This window comes from Phacochoerus africanus, chromosome 8, assembly GCF_016906955.1.
Source record: "Phacochoerus africanus isolate WHEZ1 chromosome 8, ROS_Pafr_v1, whole genome shotgun sequence".
Taxonomy (NCBI): domain Eukaryota; kingdom Metazoa; phylum Chordata; class Mammalia; order Artiodactyla; family Suidae; genus Phacochoerus; species Phacochoerus africanus.
This window is the reverse complement of record NC_062551.1, coordinates 10,055,526-10,077,819: the sequence shown is the minus strand read 5'-3', so window position 1 is coordinate 10,077,819 and position 22,294 is coordinate 10,055,526. Positions and strand designations below refer to the sequence as shown.

Here is a 22,294-nt window from a genome sequence, read left to right as displayed (position 1 = left end):
CCCTCCTGTCTGTCACTGTCTCTTCATGACCTGGCCCCAGCGAATCCTTGCAGTGTTAAGTCCTGCCACTAGGAGACTGCACACTGTCCTCAAACAAAGCCAGCTTCTCCACGACTCGCTGAGTGCTTTTATTCTTCTGCATCTCTCCTTCCTTCTGGAACGAATGACTAGCCCATCAACATCCTTCCTCTCCTGCAAAGCCCAGTTGAGATGTTTTCCTCCTCTCCACATTCAGTCCAAAAAAAATGCATTGATGACCTGGCTGCTGGGGCCATGGGGATGGGGGAAAAGACACTTTGCTTCTTCTCTCCTGGAGCTTAGATTTTAGTGAGGGGAAGCAGAGAATTTAGGAAAACTAAATAAGGATTGTATCATCCAGTGATGAATGTTCAGAAGAAAAAGGAAGTAGGTTAAGGGAATAAGGAATGTTCGCATCATCAGGCTTGTCCACGAAATTGTCCTTTATCCCCAGGAGGAAATAACAACCTTCCCCCATATCCCCACCCATCGCTCTGACGGAGCAAGACCCCAGAGCTACGTGACACCAACAGAACACAACATCAGTTCAGGTCAATGTTAGCAGGTATTATGGGGGCAAAAAGAACTCAGTGGCCAAACACGTCAGAGAAAAGTTGAGACAAACAAAGTAAAGCAGATTTCCATCTAGTGAATATCATGGAAACTTTACCTTGCGTGGAATTAAAGAAACGTCATAAACGTAAAAGGTAAAATTACAGCCAGGACCGACCTGCAGGGGGCGATCTAGTACCCCTGCCATGTATGGTCAGCTCCCTGCATCTCCCGCAGGAAGGTATCACCTCCTTCACTATCCAGCAGAAAAAAGAAAACTTCTCTTTACCTAACAGTACAGCCAATCAGAGACTGTGGTAGTTGCACCAATGAGAAAGCTCCATACTTTGGGCTCCCAATTTCTCCAACGGATGGACTCGGTTTTTACAGTGCTTCCCAGGAATAGGTCCCTTTTTAGAGGAAAGTGAGTATACTAATTATTTTTATTTCTATTTTGGTAAAAGAAAAGAATGAATGATACTTGCATCTAGCACCATCTGCCCAAAACACCCTTGGGAACAAAACCTCTAAGAATTATTCTCAAAGCAAGTTTTTAACTCAGAAGATATGTTACCCTGTGCAGAGATCGTGAGCTGATATTTCCAAGGAGGCTGCAGGATGCGAGGAAACAGAAATTACAACCGTTCAACGGTACTCATATGGAAGCCACTAGCCACATGTGGCTATTTAAATTTCCTCAAAGTAAATAAAATTTAAAATTGAGGTCCATCACAGGAGCCACATTTCAAGTGCTCAGGAGCCACATTTGATAAGTGGCCACCGAATTAGAAAGCATTTCCGCCACTGCAGAAACTTCTATTGGACATTGGCTGATAGAAGTACAATCCTCCACCATCAGACCCTTGAAATTACAGCCCATGTTCTTTTGGGTTTGGGGTTTTTTTTTGGCTGCACCCACAGCAATGGAAGTTCCCAGGTCCCCAGGCCAGGGAACAAATCTGTGCTACACCTGCTGCAATGCCAGGTCCTTAACCCACCGCAGCACAGTGGGAACTCCCCAGCTCACATTCTTCTTGGGCTTCCACTGAAAACCTTAAGCCATGACCTCCCTGACAAGACTACTGTGTGGTCATTGTAAGATAGCCCAACCAAAGGACAAACATGGAACCACAGGCTAGCAGCAAAGAGATGGCATCCTTCTTAAGAGTTTGTCTGTGTGTCGCTCTCCATACCTGGTAGGGTGTGTTACCCCAGATACACCAAGAGAGGCTCCACACTTGAGTGTAGTCCCCAGGAGCAGAACACAGACAGCATGAATTTTTTTTCTTTTTAAAGAAAAAAGCACTGCGGCATATGGAAGTCCCAGGCCAGTAGTCAAATTAGATCTGCACTGGTAGCCTAGCCCACAGCCACAGCAACATTGGATCCGAGCCTCATCTGTGACCTGTGCTGTAGCTTATGGCAACATCAGATCCTTAAGCCACTGAGCAAGAGCAGAGATCAAACCCTCATCCTCATAGAGACTACATCAGGTCCTGCGGAGCCACAACAGAAAATTCCAGCGAGCATGATTTGTGCTGAGGGAGAAAGAATGAGTTGGAGAGAAGGTGCCAGGCTAGGTAGGTGGTGGAGCCTGGATTTGGAGAGGGATCTGAGTTTCCATCTCCTCTCACCGGCTTCTAAAAGCAAAAGAGTTTATGGAGCTCCCTGATGGCTCATCAGGTTAAGGACCCGGGGTGGTCACTACTGTGGCACGGGTTCAATCCCTGGCCTGGGATCGTCTGCATGCTGCGGGTGTGGCCAACATAATAAATAAAGTAAATTTTTAAAAAAGCAAAAGAGTTAAACTAGGGTTGAGTTGTGAGTGCCTCACAAGGTAAGGACACAGGGGATGAATTCCCCGTGGAGCAGAAGCTGCGTTTCTTCTGCAGATGCCGAGCTTCCCACATGCCCTAGAAAACCTTAAGCCAATTTCCCAACTAATTCATGAGCTAATTGAGGCCAGACTGTTTCTCATTGTGCTGCAAAGTCACGCCATGACAGTGCATCCTAGGCCTGAGCCTTCATTTAGATTACAAATTTCCCAGCACAGTTGTTACTGGTAATTAAACCTCCTTGATGGTTCCATTACACAAAGACTACATGACAGTAAAGGAATCAAACATAACTAATCTTTATCTCGTTTCTAAAGGTGCACAGAGATGAGATCCAACAAGGATATAATATATGTGAGAGATGGGCTCCCATCAGTTTTTGGCAGGCCTGGCTCATGGAAACTCAGAGATTTACGACATCCTAATATGCAAGCATATATCTGTTTTATTGTTACACAATGAAAATTAAACACGAATGAAAAAACACCATGGATTACTGTGAAAAATCACATTGGCAGCACCGGGAAATAAATTCCCAGCAATTTACATTTTGTGTGATCCAGGGCAATACTGGAAGCATTTTTCCAATAATCCCTATCTAACCTTTAGTTCCCAGTCCACACTGGCTGCCAGAAAAATGAAGGACTGTCTCAGGTCACTGGCTTCTTGGCTCAAGTATCTAGACTTCCTAGGCCTGACTGATTCCTACTCTTTTATTTTTTTCGGATTCGAGTTCCATTTCTGCCCCTTTCAAAGTGAAGCCTTATATCAGAATCACCTAAGGGTCTGGTTGCAAAGGCAGATGCATTTGCATTGCAAATGAGGCAGCAGCCCAAGAACCTACAGGTTTAATTAGCCCCCAGAAGATTCTTGCACAGACGTACCATTACTCACCGCAGTCTTTGACACCAAAGCCCTCAACAGCAGGGACCACCTGCCATGTGTCTCTGTATCTCCACCATCCAGTTTGAGGCCTAGCCCAAGAATGGGCACTCAAGCCTGAAAACGCCCTGAACCAGATTCACAAATTCTCATTTTTAACGGGTCTTTTGCCAAAAAGCAAGGACCACATTTAAGGAGAGATCTATTCCCCCGACCCACCCACCCCCAGCCCACTTTGTACAAAACACTTAACTCAGCTCCCTTGGAGCCTCTCCTGAGATGGACTTGCCTGAGATGCCCTCTCGCAAGCCCAGAAAGAAAGACTGTTCCAAGTGCTACCAGGAGTGGGGCCTCCTGGTGCTGGTGGCCACCATCTGCCTTCCCTCTGCAGCATCACCCAGTGCTAGAAGGAGGTGGCCTCATCCTCAGTATCCCAGTCTCCCTCCGGAGCACTTACACCAGCGTCTTCCCCATTACAACACAATTACCTAGATGTGCGCTCAGAAACGCATGTTCCTGGGTGAATTTCCACCCTGAGGTAAGTACCTGTTGGGAGGGATTTGGGGCACTTTGATATCCACACAGCATCCTCGCCCCTAGAGGACTCTGATGCTGAGAACCCTGGCCCATTCCTAAAGGAATTTCTTTATCTTTCTTTCTTTTCCTTTTTTTTTTGGGGGGGGGGGGGTCTTTTTGTCTTTTTAGGGCTGCACCCAAGGCATGTGGAGGTTCGCGGGCCAGGGGTCCAATCGGAGCTGTGGCCGCCAGCCTCCACCAGATCTGAGCCGTGTCTGTGACGTACACCACAGGTCAGGGCAATGCTGGATCCTTAACCCACTGAGGGAGGCCAGGGATGGAACCCACAACCTCATGGTTCCTTGTCAGGTTCATTTCCGCTGCGCCACGATGGGAACTCTGAGGAATTTCTACTTAAACTTCATCCCCAAATAACACTGTTACCTGCCAATCAAAGGGGGGAACATGTGCCTCCTTGACTTCTCTCTGATTTGCTGGGGGAAGCACGTTGGTGGAGGTGATAAGGGGAGAGTCTGTTCCTGAGATGCCCCACCCAGCACCTGTAACTTTATCCCCTGATGGCTACAGGAGAACTTAATCTGAAAATCCTCCCCTGAGACTTCTCTGCAAGAGTTTGGAGACACTCCCGCAAATTGAGGAAGGAGTGGAGGAAACACATTTCTTGAGCTTTTATCTTCTTGGGAAAATTACACTAATTGCTAAGTGCCCCCTATTATCTTACCCTTTCTCAACAGCTTAGCTATACCCCACTGCCAACTCCCAGGCAGAATTAATTGCTTCCCTGCTGCTCCCCACTCCCTGAGCACTTTAGCCCCCTTCCTGGATTAGAACACTTATCTGGCATTCAAGTTAATTGTTTGTTGTGGGTCTTTTCCCCAGACATCCTTTGCTCCAAAGGCTGGTTGGTATTTTCTTTATCTCTGCTCCACCCAGGGCTGGCCATAAGGTGCTGCTCAAATAAAGTTTCCAGGTGGGTGGACTTCAGATAAGGTCCACCCCAGCCCCAGGCTGGCCTGAACCTTTTTATTGCTTTGCTTCGCTTTAACAAATTTTCCAGAATTATGTCACTACCAACAAATCTGTGTGCAAAATTCTACAGAGACAGGCCATTTCCCCTAAAAGCTATTGCCCATTGACCTTGAATCCTGTATTGTTTTGCAGACATATATATATATCTTCTTATGACGATGCATTTTACCTTGTGATGTTCCCTATGCTACGGCTTCCAACATGACCAAAGCCATAAAACCTAAGTGTTTTTCCAGCACTATTTATGCTCTTGAAAGCAGATGTTGTGCCTAGAGGCTTGGAATACAGCAAGGCATCTCAGGATGCTGCTTTTTGCTTTAAGGCAATCCAAAGCCATGCTACACTCTGACTTTCTGGTGTCAGGAGTATGAATAAGGATTTTTCAGAAGGTCTAAAGCATCTTCTTTCTGGTCCCCTGAGCCCAGACTTTTGGAAGAACCCCCAGTTGCCTCCAGCCTCTCCCCACTTCCAATCCATTTCCCACCCTGACTCCACAGAGATTTTCCTGAAAATCCAGACCTGTTTTTCCTCTCCCTTTAGAAAGAAGGTCAAGCTCCATCTTTCTGTGGCTTCCACAGTCTTTTCCTCTGTTCCTGGGGCTCTGCTCTGCAAAATGCCTTTTTAGTTCCACCCATGCTGCACTGCCTGATGCTCTGAAAAAAGCTCTTTACTCAAACTTGGCTTCTGCTATTCCCTCTACCTAGAATGCCACTGACCCCACTTGGGCTTCTTGGAATCCCACCTATCCCTTAAACTCTACCAGCTCCCTGCTGTGTGACTATGGGCAAGGCACTCGACCACTCTGAGTCTCCCGTTTGCTCATCTTCAGAAGGGGGATTCAATCAAAGGATGTGTGAAAGAGGAGAGAAAATAAAATGCTCAGATGATAATTTTCCACCCCCAACTCAATCCTTTGAACCCCACTGTGCTTCCCCTTCTCATACAGACCTGAGAGCACACTGTGCATTAACAGGGCTGAACGTCAGGCTCATTATCATCCCCAACAGACTAAGATATCTTAGAGGTCAAGGGACTCCATCTTAGACATGCCTGGCACATAGTAGCTGGCAATAGATATTGGATAAGGGGTTAATTTATCTCTCCTCCTCATTCCCAGTCAGATCCACATAATTCACAGGCCAGGTACTTCTGAGAGGTTTTGTCGAAATAAATGAACTCAAAGGTCAGAATGATCTAACCTTGAACTCTGTGTGGCCTTAAGCAAGACCAATTTAATTTCCCAATTGGAACGTGAGGATGCTAAGTGAGGATGGTTAATGCCCCTATGGAAATAATGCTGCTCTGTGGGGTTACTCAGAGGATTAAGTACACTAGCATGAGTGAAGTACTGTCATCGCTATTATTAGGAGGTATTTTGGCCTGGGTCTCCCAGCCTTGGCAGACTGACCAGATGAATATCTGAGTTCAGCTGGTTTGTTTGTTTGGCTGCCCCTTGGCATAAGGAGTTACCCAGCCAGGGATCAGATCTGAGCCAGAGTTGCAACCTAAGCCACAGCTGTGGCAATGCTGGACCCTTAACCCACTGTGCCAGCCAGGGATCGAACCTGCACTCAAGAGCTCCCAAGATGCTGCTGACCCCATTGTGCCACAGAGGGAACTCCCGAGCTTAGGGGTTTTAAAGGTCTTAGGTACTGTGGCCCAATGACCCAGGGGCCACACTGTGCTTTTGAGGGCCCTAGATAAATTTGGTTTCATGAACCCCATTCTCCCATAAAGTCATAAAATGAATTCTACTTTCTGACTGTATTGGTATAAAGATGACAGAACCTAGGCTGGATTCATTACTGTCTATCGACTATTATTATATTCATTTTCTTCTTTGAAAAGAAATTAAAATTCAGACATTTTCACAAGGGCCTGAGGTTATTGCAGGTCCCAGGCACCTCCTGAGTGGGATGGAACAGTCAGCCTGGCCTTCAGTCTCTGAAGTCTGAGCTGTAATGCATCAGTTCAAACCAGGCTCCTGCTCACTGGTCTTCTCCACCTACTTGTGGGATCTCGGCGCGAACTTGTCCTTCTTCCTGGAACTTTCTCCCTGACCCTCTTCCTCTCCTTTTACAGCACAGATTGATAGCCCCTACCCTTGTTTTCTGATTTAGCAGCTCTGGGGTGGAATCCAAGCATCTACATTTTTTAATAGCACCCAGGTGTTGCTGAGGTGGCCTTTCTCTGCTGGTCCTTGGACCACACTTGGAGAACAGCTGCTTTCGAGGTCAGCTCTGTTTTCACTCACCTTCTCTGATCTGTTTAAGTCATGTTTCTCTCTCATAGGCTCTCCACGGACTAAGGCCTTCTGCCTTATCTGCATAATTTTTTGATTCATGTCTCTTTTGCCCATGCGACTGTAAGCACCAGTTGTCTTTTCACTCGCTGTAGGTGCTCAATGAACATGTGTTGACTGCTGCTCAGAAAAACTGAACCAACTTGATCTTCTAGCAACAGTGAATGCAAGGGTCAAACAAACAGACGTACAGATGAATGGAATAGAATAGAGAACCCCAAAATAAACCCAGACACCTACAGTCAATTAATCTTCAACAAGAAGGCAGGAATATAAAATGGGGAAAAGACAGTCTCTTCAGAAAGTGGTGCTGGGAAAACTGGACAGCTGCATGTAAATCAATGAAACTAGAACACACCCAAACACACACCATTCACAAAAATAAACTCAAAATGGCTTAAAGACCTAAACACAAGACAAGACACCATCAAACTCCCAGAAGAGAACATGGACAAAACATTTTCTGACATCAATTGTTCAAATGTTTTCTTAGGTCAGTTTCCCAATGCAACAGAAACAAAAACAAAACTAAACCAATGGGACCTAATCAAACCTATGAGCTTTTGCACAGCGAAGGAAACCATACAAAAAAAAAAAAAAAAGATAATCTACAGAATGGGAGAAAATAGTTGCGAACAACTGAAAAGAGCTTAATCTTCAAAATATACAAACAGCTCATACAATTCAACACCAAAAAACAAACAACCCAATTGAAAAATGGGCAGAAGACCTACACAGGCATCTCTCCAAAGAAGACATATGGACGGTCAACAGACACATGAAAAAATGCTCAACATTAGTAATTATTAGCAAAACACAAATCAAAACTACAATGAGGTACCACCTCACACCAGTCAGAATGGCCATCATTAACAAGTCCACAAATAATAAATGCTGGAGAGAGCATGGAGAAAAGGGAACCCTCCTACACTGTCGGCGAGAATGTAAATTGGTACAACCGCTATGGAAAACAGTATGGAGATACCTCAGAAAACTAAATATAGAACTACCATATGATCCAGCAATCCCACTCTGGGCATATATCTGGACAAAACTATAATTCAAAAAGATACATGCACCCCTATGTTCATAGCATCAATATTCAGTATAGTTAAGACATGGAAACAACCTAAATGTCTATCAACAGATGAATGGATTATGAAGATGTGGTACATAGACACAATGGAATACTATTCAGCCATAAAAAAGAACAAAATTATGCCATTTGCAGCAACATATATGAAACTAGAGACTCTCATTCTAAGTGAAGTAAGTCAAAAAGACAAGGACAAATACCATATGATATCACTTATATCTGAAACCTAATATACAGCACAAATGAACCTATCTACAGAAAAGAAACAAACTCATGGACATGGAGAACAGACTTGTGGTTGCCAAGGGGGAGGGAGAGGCAATGGGAGGGACTGGGAGTTTGGGGTTAGTAGATGCAAACTATGGCATTTGGGGTGGATAAGCAATGAGGTCCTGGTGTAGAGCACAGGGAACTACATCTAATGACTTGTGATGGAACATGATGGAAGATAATATGAGAAAATAAATATATGTATATGTATAACCGGGTCACTTTGCTATACAGAAGAAATTGACAGAATATTGTAAATCAATTATAACAAAAATTTTAAAAAGAAAAAGAAAAAACATCCTCTCAACTCACCAGCCCTGCATTTTCACTTTCTTTTTCAACAACTGTCAATTTCTCACTGGCCTCTTGCATCAGACCGAGGGCAAGGGGCAGCTTTGCAACACCGAGAAGGCGCGGCCTTAAGTTCCACCGGCCCCGCCCTCATGCCTCGCCCCGCCCCTCCCTCCGCCTACAGCTCTCGGCCTAACCCAGCTTCCTACCCTAGGCCCCGCCTCCACCCCATCTCCGGCCATGGGCCCCGCCTCTCTCCCCGCCCCAAGCCCAGAGCTGCTCTGCGCATGCTCGTCCGGCCGCCTACCTAGGAGGATTCGCTTAGCAGGAAAGAAACTTTTCCGGGATAATGTCGCTACCCTGTCTTCAGGAGCCCGTCAGGTAAACCCTCTCCGGTCCCTGTCACCCGAGCCTGGCTTGGCCGGGTCTTGATCGCGGCGAGGCCAAACAGATCGCGGGCCCCCGCTGGCCGGGCTCTTTAGCTGGGACAGTTTTTGCGGTGCCTGCCTACCCATCCTCCCAGCCCATGAGCGCTCTGGACGCTCGCCCCCCTTGGCAGCTCCAGTATCCCTGGAGCCGCACCTTCTCGTGCCAGAGACAGAGCCTGGCTTGACCTCTTCCCCAGGGGCAAAGCGTTCACCCTATCCAGCCCTGGCTTCCCTCTTCGCCTCACCGAGTCGCCGAAGTCCGACCTCCTGGAACGGGAGTCAGCCCCTGGCAGCCCTGGGTTCAAGGCCTCGGGGTTCCTTCCAATTGTGATCTTGGGTCTCTCAGTTACATAACGTCGCAGAGCCTGGACGTGATCGTGGTGTTCTCTGTTCTCACAGTGCTGGGCTATTGTGAGGATTCAGCCTGGAAACACTGTGGGCTGTGCCCATGCTGAGAATAGGGTGGCTGCTGGTGGTGGTGTTTTTATGGTGATTACTCCAAGGACCAGCCCCTAATGTGGTTAGACGGGCTTTTGCTTCTGCTGGTTCCTCTGGCCGGTTCTGGGAGCCTCTTAAAAGTAAAACCCTTTAAATAGTCTCTCACACTTCCAGTTAGGCCAATTTCCTTTTTTAGGAAAATGCGCTAGCATTCCCTGATTCTTTTCAGGCCATTTGGTCGTTTTTGAAATCCACTGCTGTTAGCCAACCACATTATTGAGCACCCAGCCTCATAGAAAGAGGCAAGAAATAGCAAATATCTCTGGCAAACAACCGCAGCATCTAATGATGGAGACATTTATGATAACACATTACCTTTCTTTGGGCACTGAGTGCCAGCCACAGTATGTGAACCAGGCTGTTGAATCCACACAGATATCTTCAGCATGCCACAGATGAGGAAAGAGGGGCTTAGAAAGGTCATTCCTAACACTTTGAAAGCAGTTTTGGCTAGCTTAAACATCTGATTTTGCCCCTTATGTGAAACTGCCTTAACCAGAGAAAGGTAAAAACCAAACTTAATTTCTATGGCTGTCATAACACAAAACCCCAAATTGGATGGCTTAAAACAACAGAAATGTATTCTCCCCACAGTTCTGAGGCTAGAAGTTCGAAATTAAGGAGCCAGCTGGGCCATTCTCTCTCTGAAGGCTCCAGGGAAGGAAATTCCTTGCCTATTTCAACTTCTGGTAGCTTCTAGTGTTCCTTGCCATGTGGCAATATCCCTTCAATTTCCGAGTCTTCTTCACATATTTTTTTTTTTCTTTTTGTCTCTTTAGGGCTGCACTCGAGGCATATGGAAGTTCCCAGGCTAGGGATCGAATTGGAGCTGTAACTGCCGGCCTACACCAGAGCCATAGCAACTGGGGATCCTTAACCCACTGAGCAAGGCCAGGGATTGAAGCAGCGTCCTCATGGATACTAGTTGGGTTTGTTAACCGCTGAGCACAACGGGAACTCCTGAATGGATTTTTTTGGGGGGGCCCCACCTATGGCATGTGGAAGTTTCTCTGGGCCAGGGATCGAACCCAAACCACAGCAGTTACCAAGTCACAGTAGTGACAGTGTTGGATCCTTAACCCACTGAGCCACCAGAGAATGCCTTCACATGGTCTTTTTCCCTGTATATGTGTCTCTGTGTGTCATCTCCTCTTCTTATAAGGGCGTCATTGGATTCAGGGCCCACCGTAAACCCAGAAGGATTTCATGTGAAGCCCTTCACTGATTGTATCTGTACAGATTCTGTTTCTAAATAATGTTCTGTTTTCAAATGATTGGGGGTGGGGAGGGCACTATTTAACCCACTACACAAACCAGCAATAAAATACACCTGTCAAAAGGACCAAAACAAACCCAAAGCTAGGGATTCAGGGCACCTTCTGTAGCTATAAGTCTAAATACTTGCATTTTACAAAGTCATGGGTGGACCCAGCAATGTGTGTTAGAACAAGCACTCTGGGTAATTCTATTGCCTAAGTTTGGGAACCACTGTTAAAAGGCATTTGAAGACAAGGGTTTGATAATGTGATATTAGGGCCAGGTTAAGAGAATGTCCTTAACCTTATAATACTCTAATCTTCCAGTGACTTGCTCAGCAAACCTATCTCTGTGAATATTGTGGGTTTCAACATTTAACTATTATACCATTGAAAGAATATTTTCCCCTCATTTAAAACTAATTTAGATTTCAGAGTGAACTCAGGTACTGAACTATATTCTTAGTAGTTTTTGCCTCATTTAATCTTGCCAAAAGTCACCTTAGTTCATGGTATTATTATTTTGGCGATATTATTAAAAAGCACATGGGAGGCTCAAAAATGGTAAATGCCAGAACACACAACAAATCAGAAACATGATCAAAATGAGAAGCTTTTGAATCAGAACTCTGGTTACTAAACTGTTTGGTTTGTTTCCATTTTAGAAATAGTTTAATAGATGACGCTAAGGCCCGCTTAAAAAAGCATGATGCTGGGACCAAATATTCTCACTTGCCATCTAGCAAATATTCCATCCTTTTACCACTGCTGGCTAAAGAAGGAAAACTTTACCTGTTGCTCACCCTCCGGTCTGACAAGGTAGGTAACAAAAAGGTTCCTGCTGTTCATCTCAGGACATTTGACAACCTCCTGAAATCTTGTCACTGGCACATATTTTAAGGTTCTAGATTCTTTTTTTTTTTTTTTTAATTTTATGGCTGCACCTGTGGCATATGGAAGTTCCTGGGAGCCAGGGACTGAATTTGAGCCACAACTGCAGCAATGTCAGCTCCTTTAACCCACTGCACCAGGCGTCAAACTCAGGCCTCCACTGCAACCCAAGCTGCTGCAGTCAGATTCTTAACTCACTGCACCACAGCAGGAACTCTGAGAACAAGTCATTGAAAATACTTTGTTTTGTTTTGTTTTGCTTTTTAGGGCCGCCCCTGTGGCATATGGAAGTTCCTGGACTAGGGGTCGAATTGGAGTTACAGCTGGTGGCCTACACCACAGCTACAGCAATGCCAGATCCAAGGCGCATCTGCAACCCACACCACAGCTCAGGGCAAACGCCAGATCCTTAACCCACTGAGCAAGGCTGGGGATCAAACCCACATCCTCATGGAGGCTAGTCAGGTTTGTAATCCACTGAGTCACAACGGGAACTCCTAAAATACTTGGAGGCCAGGGTTTCTTGACCTTGGGGCCATTTGCATTTGGGCTAGATAATTCTATGTTGTGGGAGCTGCCCTTTGCATTATGGGCTGTTTAACAACGACCCTGGCCTTTACCCACTAGATGCCAAGAACACGCCCACATGCATGCACGTGAGACACACACACACACACACACACACACACACTATTGTAACAACCACAAAGGTCTCTCGGCATCGCCTCCTGTCCTGACAGGCATGGAGGGGTAAAACTCCCCCCACCAAGAGCCACTGTTGGAGACTGAGTGCATCCCAGGCACAATGTGGAAATTCTAGAGGATTGAAGTTAACAGCCCAGGGCCTGAAACTGGCTCCCCATGTGTGAATGCAGAGTCTTCCTACACCTGCGTGACTGGTCTAGTTACTCTCTCAGGGCTTCAGTCTCTCCACTAGCGAAATGAGCACAAGACGTCAGCGCCTCTTTGGGTCTTGGTTCCCTTGATTTAAACGTGGGAATGATAGTAGTGCATTAGTACCTCATATACCCATCGGCGGAGAGACATTTCATGAACTGTGGAAGATAGACATAGTGGGATACTCTACAGCCGTGAAAAGGAATGGGTATTGATACATAATACAACATGGAAGAACCTCAGAAACCTGATGCCAAGTGAAAGAAGCCAGACACAGCAGTCACATATCTTACGATTTCCATTTCTATGAAACATCCAGGAGAGGTAAATCCGTCAACAGAGACAGTAAGGGCAGAGAGGAGAGGGGACTGGATATCCACTGCTTAATGGGTACGAGACCTCCTTTGGGGGTGACACGAATATTCTCGAACTAGATGGTGATGGTTGTACAACATTCTGCGTGTTTTAAATGCCACTGATTTGTTCACTTTAAAATAGTTAAGTCTGGGAGTTCCCGTCGTGCTGCAGTGGTTAATGAATCTGACTAGGAACTGTGAGGTTGCAGGTTTGATCCCTGGCCTTGCTCAGTGGGTTAAGGATCCGGTGTTGCCGTGAGCTGTGGTGTAGGTCGCAGACACCGCTCGGATCCCGTGTTGCTGTGGCTGTGGTGTAGGCCAGCGGCTACAGCTCCGATTCGACCCCTAGCCTGGGAACCTCCATATGCCGCGGAAGCGGCCCTAGAAAAGGCAAAAAAAAAAAAAAGAAGAAGACAAAAATAAATAAATAAATAAATACATAAAGTAGTTAAATCTATCCATAAAAAAGAATGAAATAATACCATTTGCAGCAATGTGCAGGGACCTAGAGATTATCGTACTAAATGAAGTAAGTTAGAGAATGGCAAATATCATATGATATCACTTATATGTAGAATCAAAAAAAAATGATACAAAAGAACTTATTTACAAAACAGAAACAGACTCACAAGACATATGGTTGGAAAGGGATGGGGAAGGGGTAAATTGGGAGTTTGGGATTAACAGACAGACACCACTACATATAAAAAGGACAAGTACCAAGGGCCTACTGTATAGCAAAGGGAACTATAGTCCATATCCTATAATAAGCCATAATGGAAAACAATATGAAAAGAAATATGTATATGTATAACTAACTATATTTGTGTGCATATATATGTGTGTATGTATATATTAAAAAACAGAATCACTTTGCTGTACACCAGAAACTACCACAACATTTTAAATCAACTATAATTCAATTAAAATATATTAAAAATATTTTAAAGGTTAATTTTATATTATGTGAATTGCATCTCAAATGTTAAATATACTTAAGGAAATAGTCACTTGAACTGTTCTGGGGACTCAGTGAAAAGAAATCCATGCAAGGCTTTGTGCCCAGAACGTGGTAGGCACTCAGTAAAGGTTGTCTTTCAATAACATTGCCCTTTTCATTTTCCTTTTGTTCAGCTTCTTTTCCCCATCAATGCAAATCCATTCATGTGTCTATGCTATCTTTGCCAGGCAAGGAGAAAAAAAACAGAGGCGAGAGTAGTTCTCAATTTTTTTTTTCCCCAAAGGATTCAAGTTAAGAAAACTTTAGGAATTCCCATTGTAGCTCCCTGGTAACAAAACCAACTAGTATCCATGAGGACGTGGGTTATATCCCTGGCTCTGCTCAGTGGGTTAAGGATCCAGCATTGTCGTGAGTTGTGGTATAGGTCGTGGCTCGGATCTGGTGTTGTTGCTGTGGCTGTGGTGTAGGCCAGTAGCTGCAGCTCTGATTCAGCCCCTAGCCTGGGAACTTCGATATGCTTCAAGTGCAGCTCTAAAAGGCAAAAAAACCGAGAAGACTTTACTTTTTGGGTTTGTTCCCCACTTACTACCGAGAATGCAGGAATGGCCTCTGGCACTAGATAGAAATACAGGAAATACCTGTTGAGGGAGTGAAAGGCGTCAAACTTGGACTCGTACATCACAGCTCTCCTCTTGCCGTGTCCAGCTAAGAAGGTCACCCGGCGAGGTCTGCTTTCCCGGAGGCAAGAGGGAGCCTACAGACAAGGATGACATGGCCACAGCGCTCAGGGAAGCCCAAGAGGAAGTGGGGCTGTGTCCTCACCAAGTGGAGGTCGTCTGCCGCCTGGTGCCGCTGCTGATCGAAGTAAGGCTTGGGATGGAATTGGGTTTCTTAGACTCTCCTGAGCTCACAGTGGACCCACCATCTTCAGGACCCCACACATGGCAAAGGACCCTCCAGAGTGCTGTTCCCATAGTCAAGAGATTGATTCGTGTGTGGACTTTGCCCCCCGTGAGCTCAGAGGCCTTGGGCGAGCCCCTTTTGCTGTCTGGGCCCCTCCTTCCCCATCTAGAAAAGAAAAAGCTGAATTCCATCAATGGTTTTCAAACTGGGTGCCCTGGAACCCTGTAGGTGCCTCAGAATCCTTTCATCAACATGCAGGTAATATTTATTTTTCTCCAGGAGGCATTTATTTTGAGAATTCTCTTGGAGAAAAAATAACAGACACTTGAGCAGGCTACACACCAAATTTTAGCCCCTTGGAGGCCACCAGGATATCATTTTTGCCCTAAAGACACCCATTTTTGCATATACCAGGGAATGGGCCTCTCCAATCATGTTAATTGAGCAGTACCCTGATCCCTGGGGAAGCAGTTCAAAAATAGTTACTATTTGTAATTGCATTTCTGTGTGAATCAGGACTTCCTTGATAGTACACACACACACACCAAAAAACTCCAAAACCCAACATAACAGAAAATAAATTCTGAGGCTGATACAGCCAGCTCTTACTCCGTATGAGCTGACTACAACAAACCCACTCTAGTGCTAACTGATTTAGAAGGAGTAAATATGGCAAATCTGAAGCTGGATAACAGCATGATTTTATTACTATAGGCCACTTTTTACATACACTTTGAATTTTAGAATAGTTCTAGATTTATTTTTTTTAAAAAGTTGCAATGCTAATGCAGAGTTCTCACATACCTGGGCTCAGGTCCCCCCCTGAGTGACATCGGACATCGCTGCAGGACGTTGGTGACAAATAAGAAACCAGTGTTGACACACTTCCATGACCCAAACTCCACACTGACTGGTCTCATACTAGTTTTTCTAGTAATGCCCTCCTTTCTGTCCTGGATCTCATCCAGAACAACACATTGTAATTGGTTTTCATGTCTCCTTCTCTGATCTGTAACGAGTTTCTTAGACTTCCCTTATTCTTATGACCTTGACACTTTCGAGGTGCATTGATCAGGTGTTTTCTAGAATGCTCCTCAATTTGGATTTATCTGACATATTTCTCCTACTTAAGCCAGAGGTCTGGGTTGGAGGGAAAGATCCTGCAAAGGTGAACTGCACTCATCACACATCAGAGGTAGGTATACACTTTTTTGGCCACGCCCACAGTATGTGGAAGTTCCCAGGCCAGGGATCAAACCTATGCCTCAGCAGTGACCTGAGCTGCTACAGTGACAACACCAGATCCATAACCCACTGCACCACAAGGGAACTCTAGGTGTATATTTTTTTCATTTTTCTAATGTTTGAAATAGTGCTGGGCTTCCACGTAAATTTTTATGTCAAAGGAAGATTCCCACTGATGCCTAAAAATCAGAAAACTAGGGAGTTGCCTGGAGGCTTAGCAGTTAAAAGGATCTGTGTTGTCACTGCTTGGCACAGGTGTGATCCCTAGCCTGGGAATTTCCACATGCTGTGGGCACAGCCAAAAAAAAAAAAAAAAAGGAAACCAGATCACCCTTTGTGAAGATCAATGATGCTGAGATAGGACTTCATCGGGTCCATTTTAAAAATAGAAAGGTCACCACCTAAGGGAGATGCAGTTTGGAAGAAGCTAATGGCCACTTGCTAAATGCCTCCGTGATGAGAAAGAGACAAGACAGAAAAGTAACATGGGATTAGGACGAGACACGTGTCAATCACTCCTGCTTCCGCTGTTTTCTAATGGGAGCCCTTTTCAGTGGATGTCTGCCAATCCCCCAGCACATGTTAGGGATTTCTCTTAGGGCTCTCTTGACAAAATGGATCTTGGTTAAAAGTTCCCAAAGTGACAGTAACTCCCTTTCCAAGGTCCCCAGTAGCTACCGAGAGCTGCCTATGAGGGAAGGGAATACAACAGAATTCCCAGGAGTATATATGGGAGATTCCAGAGATTCCCAGGGGCCAGATGCTCCTGGAGCAAGTTTCTAAAATGACTGGCTCTTGATATAATCCTGATTAGAATGAACGAAGGCTTTCAAGAAAGGCATACTGGTTTGGAAGCCCTGGTGATGCTTGTTTTCTTTTATGGATGCGACAGATCTTTTAAATGTGGTACAAAAGTACCATTTATTTCATGTTTAGAAGCCTAGTCGAATTCAGTGGTTCTTAACTGGGGGGTAATTTTGTCCCCCAGGGAACATAGGGCGATGCTCAGAAATGTTTTGGGGTGTCATAACTTGGGGGTGCAGTTAACTTTTTCCCACCCCCATCATAACCTTCCTGGGTGCTCCAGCCCCCCCTCCACATGTGCTTCTGTCATAGAACACCTATATTTCTCTCGGCAAAGGCTTCAGGGGCTAGTTCTCCTTTTTCTTTGTAGGTGGCCCATACCTGCTGTTCTCGATCCTTCTCTTTGCCTCCAAAAGGCCCAAATTCTGGAACATTTCAGCACATTGCTGTGGCATGTCTTGACTTCCTGGAGGTGTGTCTAATAGCGTGTAGCTTCGTCCAGAGGCCCTGCCTCATCCTCCTTCCCCAGCAGGAGCCGGTTCCCACAGGATTCCAGCTCAGCAAGTGGGCAGAATTTGGACGTTTATGGGTCCTAGAATGCCTGCCATGCACCACCCTTTCTCCTTCAAGTTCAGACGTGTGTGTGTGTGTGTGTGTGTGTGTGTGTGTGTGTGTGTGTGTGTGTGTGTGTGTGTGTGTGTGTGTGTGTGTGTGTGTGTGTGTGTGTGTTTAAAGGCCCTACCTGCAGTATACGGAAGTTCCCAGGCAAGGGGTCAAATTGGAGGTGCAGCTGCCAGCTTACGCCAGAGCCACAGCAGTGCCAGATCCGAGCCATATCTGCAACCTACACCGCAGCTCATGGCAACGCTAGATCCTTAACCCGCTGAGCGAGGGCAGGGATCGAAGCCACATCCTCATGGATGTTAGTCGGGTTCTTACCCCGCTGAGCCACAACAAGGAACTCCCAGACGCCTGTGTTTTTAGAGACCATATATCCAGAGATACTGCTTTATCCCTAAATTCCCAGAGTCTCTTTTTCTTTTCTAAGCTTGAACCACGTTGAACAGGCCTGCCTTCCCATCCGAAACATTCCCGTCTTCACCATGACTCTCTCCTTTTGAGGCTTGGATTTTCTTTTCCCACCCATTTCCTCAGGCTCTGACAAGCTAGTTCAAAGGCTTGCACCAACCAGGCAAAGTCACCGTCCACACGCCAGCCTGACACGTTTAGCCCTCAGGGAGGGCGTGAGAGCTGAGCTGCAGCTGGGGACTCCTCTGCAGCAGTATTGAAGCCACGTGCAAGGCTGGTCTGTCACCTTGAAGATATGGGGACCCTTGTGTTTTCACAGAACTCAAGCGTTGAATGCCAGGGTGTGGGCGGCAGCCCCTGAGGTTGAATCCTGGTTTCTGCCGAGGGTTAGCTGGGCATGACATTGGGCGTGTTTCTTCTTGTCCAATTTCTGGTAAAGCTTCCTCATGTGCGGGTTGTTGGGAAGAATCAGGGGGAGGGTTCTGAGTTCCAGATGAGGGACCCAGAGGTCATAGTCTACGAATGGAAATAGCAGCCACAGACATGTGCTGAGCGACACTGCCAGGCTCTGTCCATGTGCCTTCTCTGTCCTCTTAGGCCGTGTTTCTTTTCTTTTTTTTTCTTTTTAGGGCCACACTTGCAACATATAGAAATTCCCACGCTAGGGGTTGAATGGAAGTTGCAGCTGCTGGCCTACACCACAGCCACAGCAACACCAGATCCAAGCCATGTCTGCGACCAATGCTGCGGCTCATGGCAACGCCAGATTCTTAACCCACTGACCGAGGCCAGGGATCGAACCTGCATCCTTATGGATACTAGTAAAGTTCTTCACCCACTGAGCCACAATGGGAACTCCTAGGCTGTGTTTCTCATGGACACAGGGGCAGCTTTCTTCCAGGACCCTTGGGTTCCCCTGATGCACAGAGAGCCAGCACTGCCTTGTTACTTCCGGCCGGGCAGTCCTCAGCCAATGACTGAGCAGCATGAAGGCCCCACCCCCTCATCCCTTGGGACAGACTCGCAGGTGTACTTTACATCTCAAGGCTCCCCACAGCATCGTCACCTGGCTTCCCAGCTTCCTGCCTTTCTTCCCCACCTTCTTCTGGGAGCATGACCTTAAATGATCATTTGCCTCTGCATTTTCATCTCAGAGGTCACTTGGGGGGGGACCCCGTGACTGAAGAGGCTGAGTTTCCCCAGGGCCGGGCACAGGGATGGCTGCTGCTGGGGCGAAGCCCCTGCCCTTGGGCAGCTCATGACCCCAGACTTCCCACCCTAAGGATGTCTGAAGTCTCTGCGCCCACATCCTCCACTCCTGGTCCAGATGTTGACTTTCATCATTAGTTTGGCTAATGTTCAGGGTCATCCATGGTTTTCAACATGCTTTGGCTGCCCCTCCTCAGAATTTTCCACAGGCCTGCTTCTCCTCCTATAGTTCCCCAGCCTCACAATGTATTCTTGGCTTTTCCCATTCATTTTCCCTCGGGAGTTTCCCAGGAACTCCTGATTCTTCTCCGTTTCTCATTCAAGGTCACAGAGTCCTTCTCAGCTCCTATACTAAACCTGGGCCTCTGCTGTGAGACTCCCAGTAGAACCTCTGACTTCATGGCACCCTGCATTTATTTGAAAGCAGCAGTAATTTTAAATAGGTTCCCCCCAACTTATAAACACGTTATGTAAAATAGTTCATGTGTAATTATATATATATATAAAATTTCCCATAAATGGAAATATACCACAATTAACGAGATGTCACTTTTCTATTAATAAGATAGCATGTATTTGTCTATACTAATAAGAAGATGTGTCTATCACATTCTTTTTAAGGGCTGCATAGAACCCCATTATATGGAAATAGTCAGAAATGATCTTCCCTAAATGTCTATCCATCGAGGGGTGAGAATGTAAGTGTTTGGGGCTGTTGCAAGTAATGCTTTAGTCTTGCCCTTGTATCCTTTCTCCCTGATGGGAATTCACCCTACAGGTATACACAAACAATGGCAATTGCTAAGTCCAGGGGACCATATTTTTATATTATTACCAAATCACCATTCCGAAAGACTGTACCAGTTTGTATTCCCCAAAGAGAGTATTTTTCAGAGTCCTGTGAGATGCTGTCTCAGGAAGGGCAGAAGCTGCCCCCCTTCACTGGGGACATAAAGTGTACTTATGGAGCTAGTTTTATGGAACTGACTTCTTTGGCCTGTTAACTTACAGAGAAGTGGTGTGATTTTAGTATTGGAAACAATAACCCTTTTTTTTTTTCCTATCTTTTTAAAGCTACACCTGCAGCATATGGAGGTTCCCAGGCTAGAGTCGAATCAGAGCTGTAGCCGCCAGCCTACACCACAGCTCACAGCAAGGCCAAATCCTTAACCCACTGAGCCACGATGAGCGCTATGGAAACAATAACTCTTCACTTCTTAGTCTGTGTCTTTTGTTTTCTGCTTTCAGGGCAATGCACTGGTAACCCCTGTGGTAGGATTTATAGACCACAACTTCCAGGCCACGCCTAACCCTGACGAAGTTAAGAATGTGTTCCTGGTGCCACTGGAATATTTCCTGCGTCCCCGTGTCTATCACCAGAATCACATAACACTATCTGGTTATAATGTTATTGTCCATTGCTTTGAATACACAGACCCTGAAGATGGTGTGACTTACTGTATCAGGGGAATAACGGCAAAATGCGCCTTGCTCATTGCCTTAATTATTTTGGGGCAAAAACCGACCTTTGAGATTGAATTTAATCTCAGCGATCTGATAGCATCCTCTGAAGAGACTTTCCTAAAGCATTATAAACACGCTACAGGCAAGTTATGACTGATGAGAGCAATATCCAAGTAACAATCCAAGCAGTGTTTGTGTTGTGCGTGTTGATCCACAGAAGAACAATGGAATTCAACAGGTGGGAATATTTTTCTTGCAATGTGGAAGGGAAAACCTTGTCTTTTTTCTTCCAGTTTTCCTCTCTCATAAAGAAAGCAAAAGCCTTTCAAAAGCAGAAAAATATGGCTCTAGTGTTGCATCCATTTACAATATGTCAAAATATTTTTTCCTTACACATGTAAGCAAAGGATCAGGCACAGTGTAGACACCTAATAAATTCTGTCGACTGGATGACCATGTGGCATTCATCTTATTTGTGAGAGGTGGCATCTCTTTCTATCTGTTGTTACATGTGCCAGAAACTTCTGACCAAAACTTATCTTCCTTTTCTTCCTTGGTGAAAGAGAGTGAAAGCTGAGCTCAAAGCTCCCCAGGTAGAAACAGCATTACCTGAAGTTCCCGTTGTGGTGCAGTGGTTAACGAATCCAACGGGGAACCATGAGGTTGCAGGTTCGGTCCCTGGCCTTGCTCAGTGGGTTAAGGATCTGGCGTCGCTGTGAGCTGTGGTGTAGGTTGCAGACGTGGCTCGGATCCCGAGTTGCTGTGGCTCTGGCGTAGGCTAGTGGCTACAGCTCCGATTGGACCCCTAGTCTGGGAATCTCCATGTGCTGTGGGAGCAGCCCTAGAAAAGGCAAAAAAAGACAGACAGACAGACAGACAGACAGACAGAAAGAAAGAAAGAAAGAAAGAAAGAAAGAAAGAAAGAAAGAAAGAAAGAAAGAAAGAAACAGCATTACCTAAATTCCGCTGCAATTAAATTTATCTCTGAAACTTAATTTAGGCCATCAGGATGAGAATGAAAATCATTCTTCCTGGTCATCTCCAACTTTCAAGATAAGCCAGCTTCCCTGGATTCTCTTTCCCCTTTCCATGATTTATCTGCAACCCAGCTTTGCCTATACACAGAAGAAGACAATTCCTGCAAGAAAGGCAGAACCAAAAGGTAGTGAGAGCCTGGATCTCTGAATGACTCTGTGGAGCAAAGCAACCTGCCATCCACGGCCATTCACTTAGGGCTGTTACATGGGAGAAGAATAACATGATGTCATTTCTGCCACCGTAATCTGGGGTCACTTTGTGAGAACAGAGCTATAACCCTAATAATACACTAGAACATTTGAAAATGGATGGATGGATATTCACCCAAACTTGAGGTATTGCCAACACTTAGAATTCAGGATGATCTGATGTTTAACATATGGGTTCTGGGACATGCTCAAGAGGACTCTGGGTGCTTCTGGGGGTTGGCAGTCATCATCCAGAGTAGCTGAAATGAAGGAATATGAGAGGCCCATATGCCTATAATCAGGAGAGACGGCACG

The 22,294-nt window shown here is 45.7% G+C and overlaps 1 protein-coding gene across 3 annotated transcripts; it reads left to right on the top strand.

The window, feature by feature from the left end:
- Positions 1–9,085: 9,085 nt before the first annotated feature.
- Positions 9,086–21,203, top strand: NUDT7 (nudix hydrolase 7). 3 transcript variants are annotated; one of them, XM_047792281.1, is made up of 4 exons: positions 9,086–9,193; positions 11,660–11,813; positions 14,805–14,963; positions 20,538–21,203. In XM_047792281.1, exons 1-4 carry the CDS (start codon positions 9,162–9,164, stop codon positions 20,904–20,906), a joined length of 714 nt encoding a protein of 237 aa, XP_047648237.1. In that variant the 5' UTR covers positions 9,086–9,161; the 3' UTR covers positions 20,907–21,203. The 3 variants fall into 3 exon arrangements, with proteins under 3 accessions (XP_047648237.1, XP_047648236.1, XP_047648238.1); XM_047792280.1 differs by having other exon boundaries at positions 14,784–14,963; XM_047792282.1 differs by lacking the exon at positions 14,805–14,963.
- Positions 21,204–22,294: the final 1,091 nt, after the last annotated feature.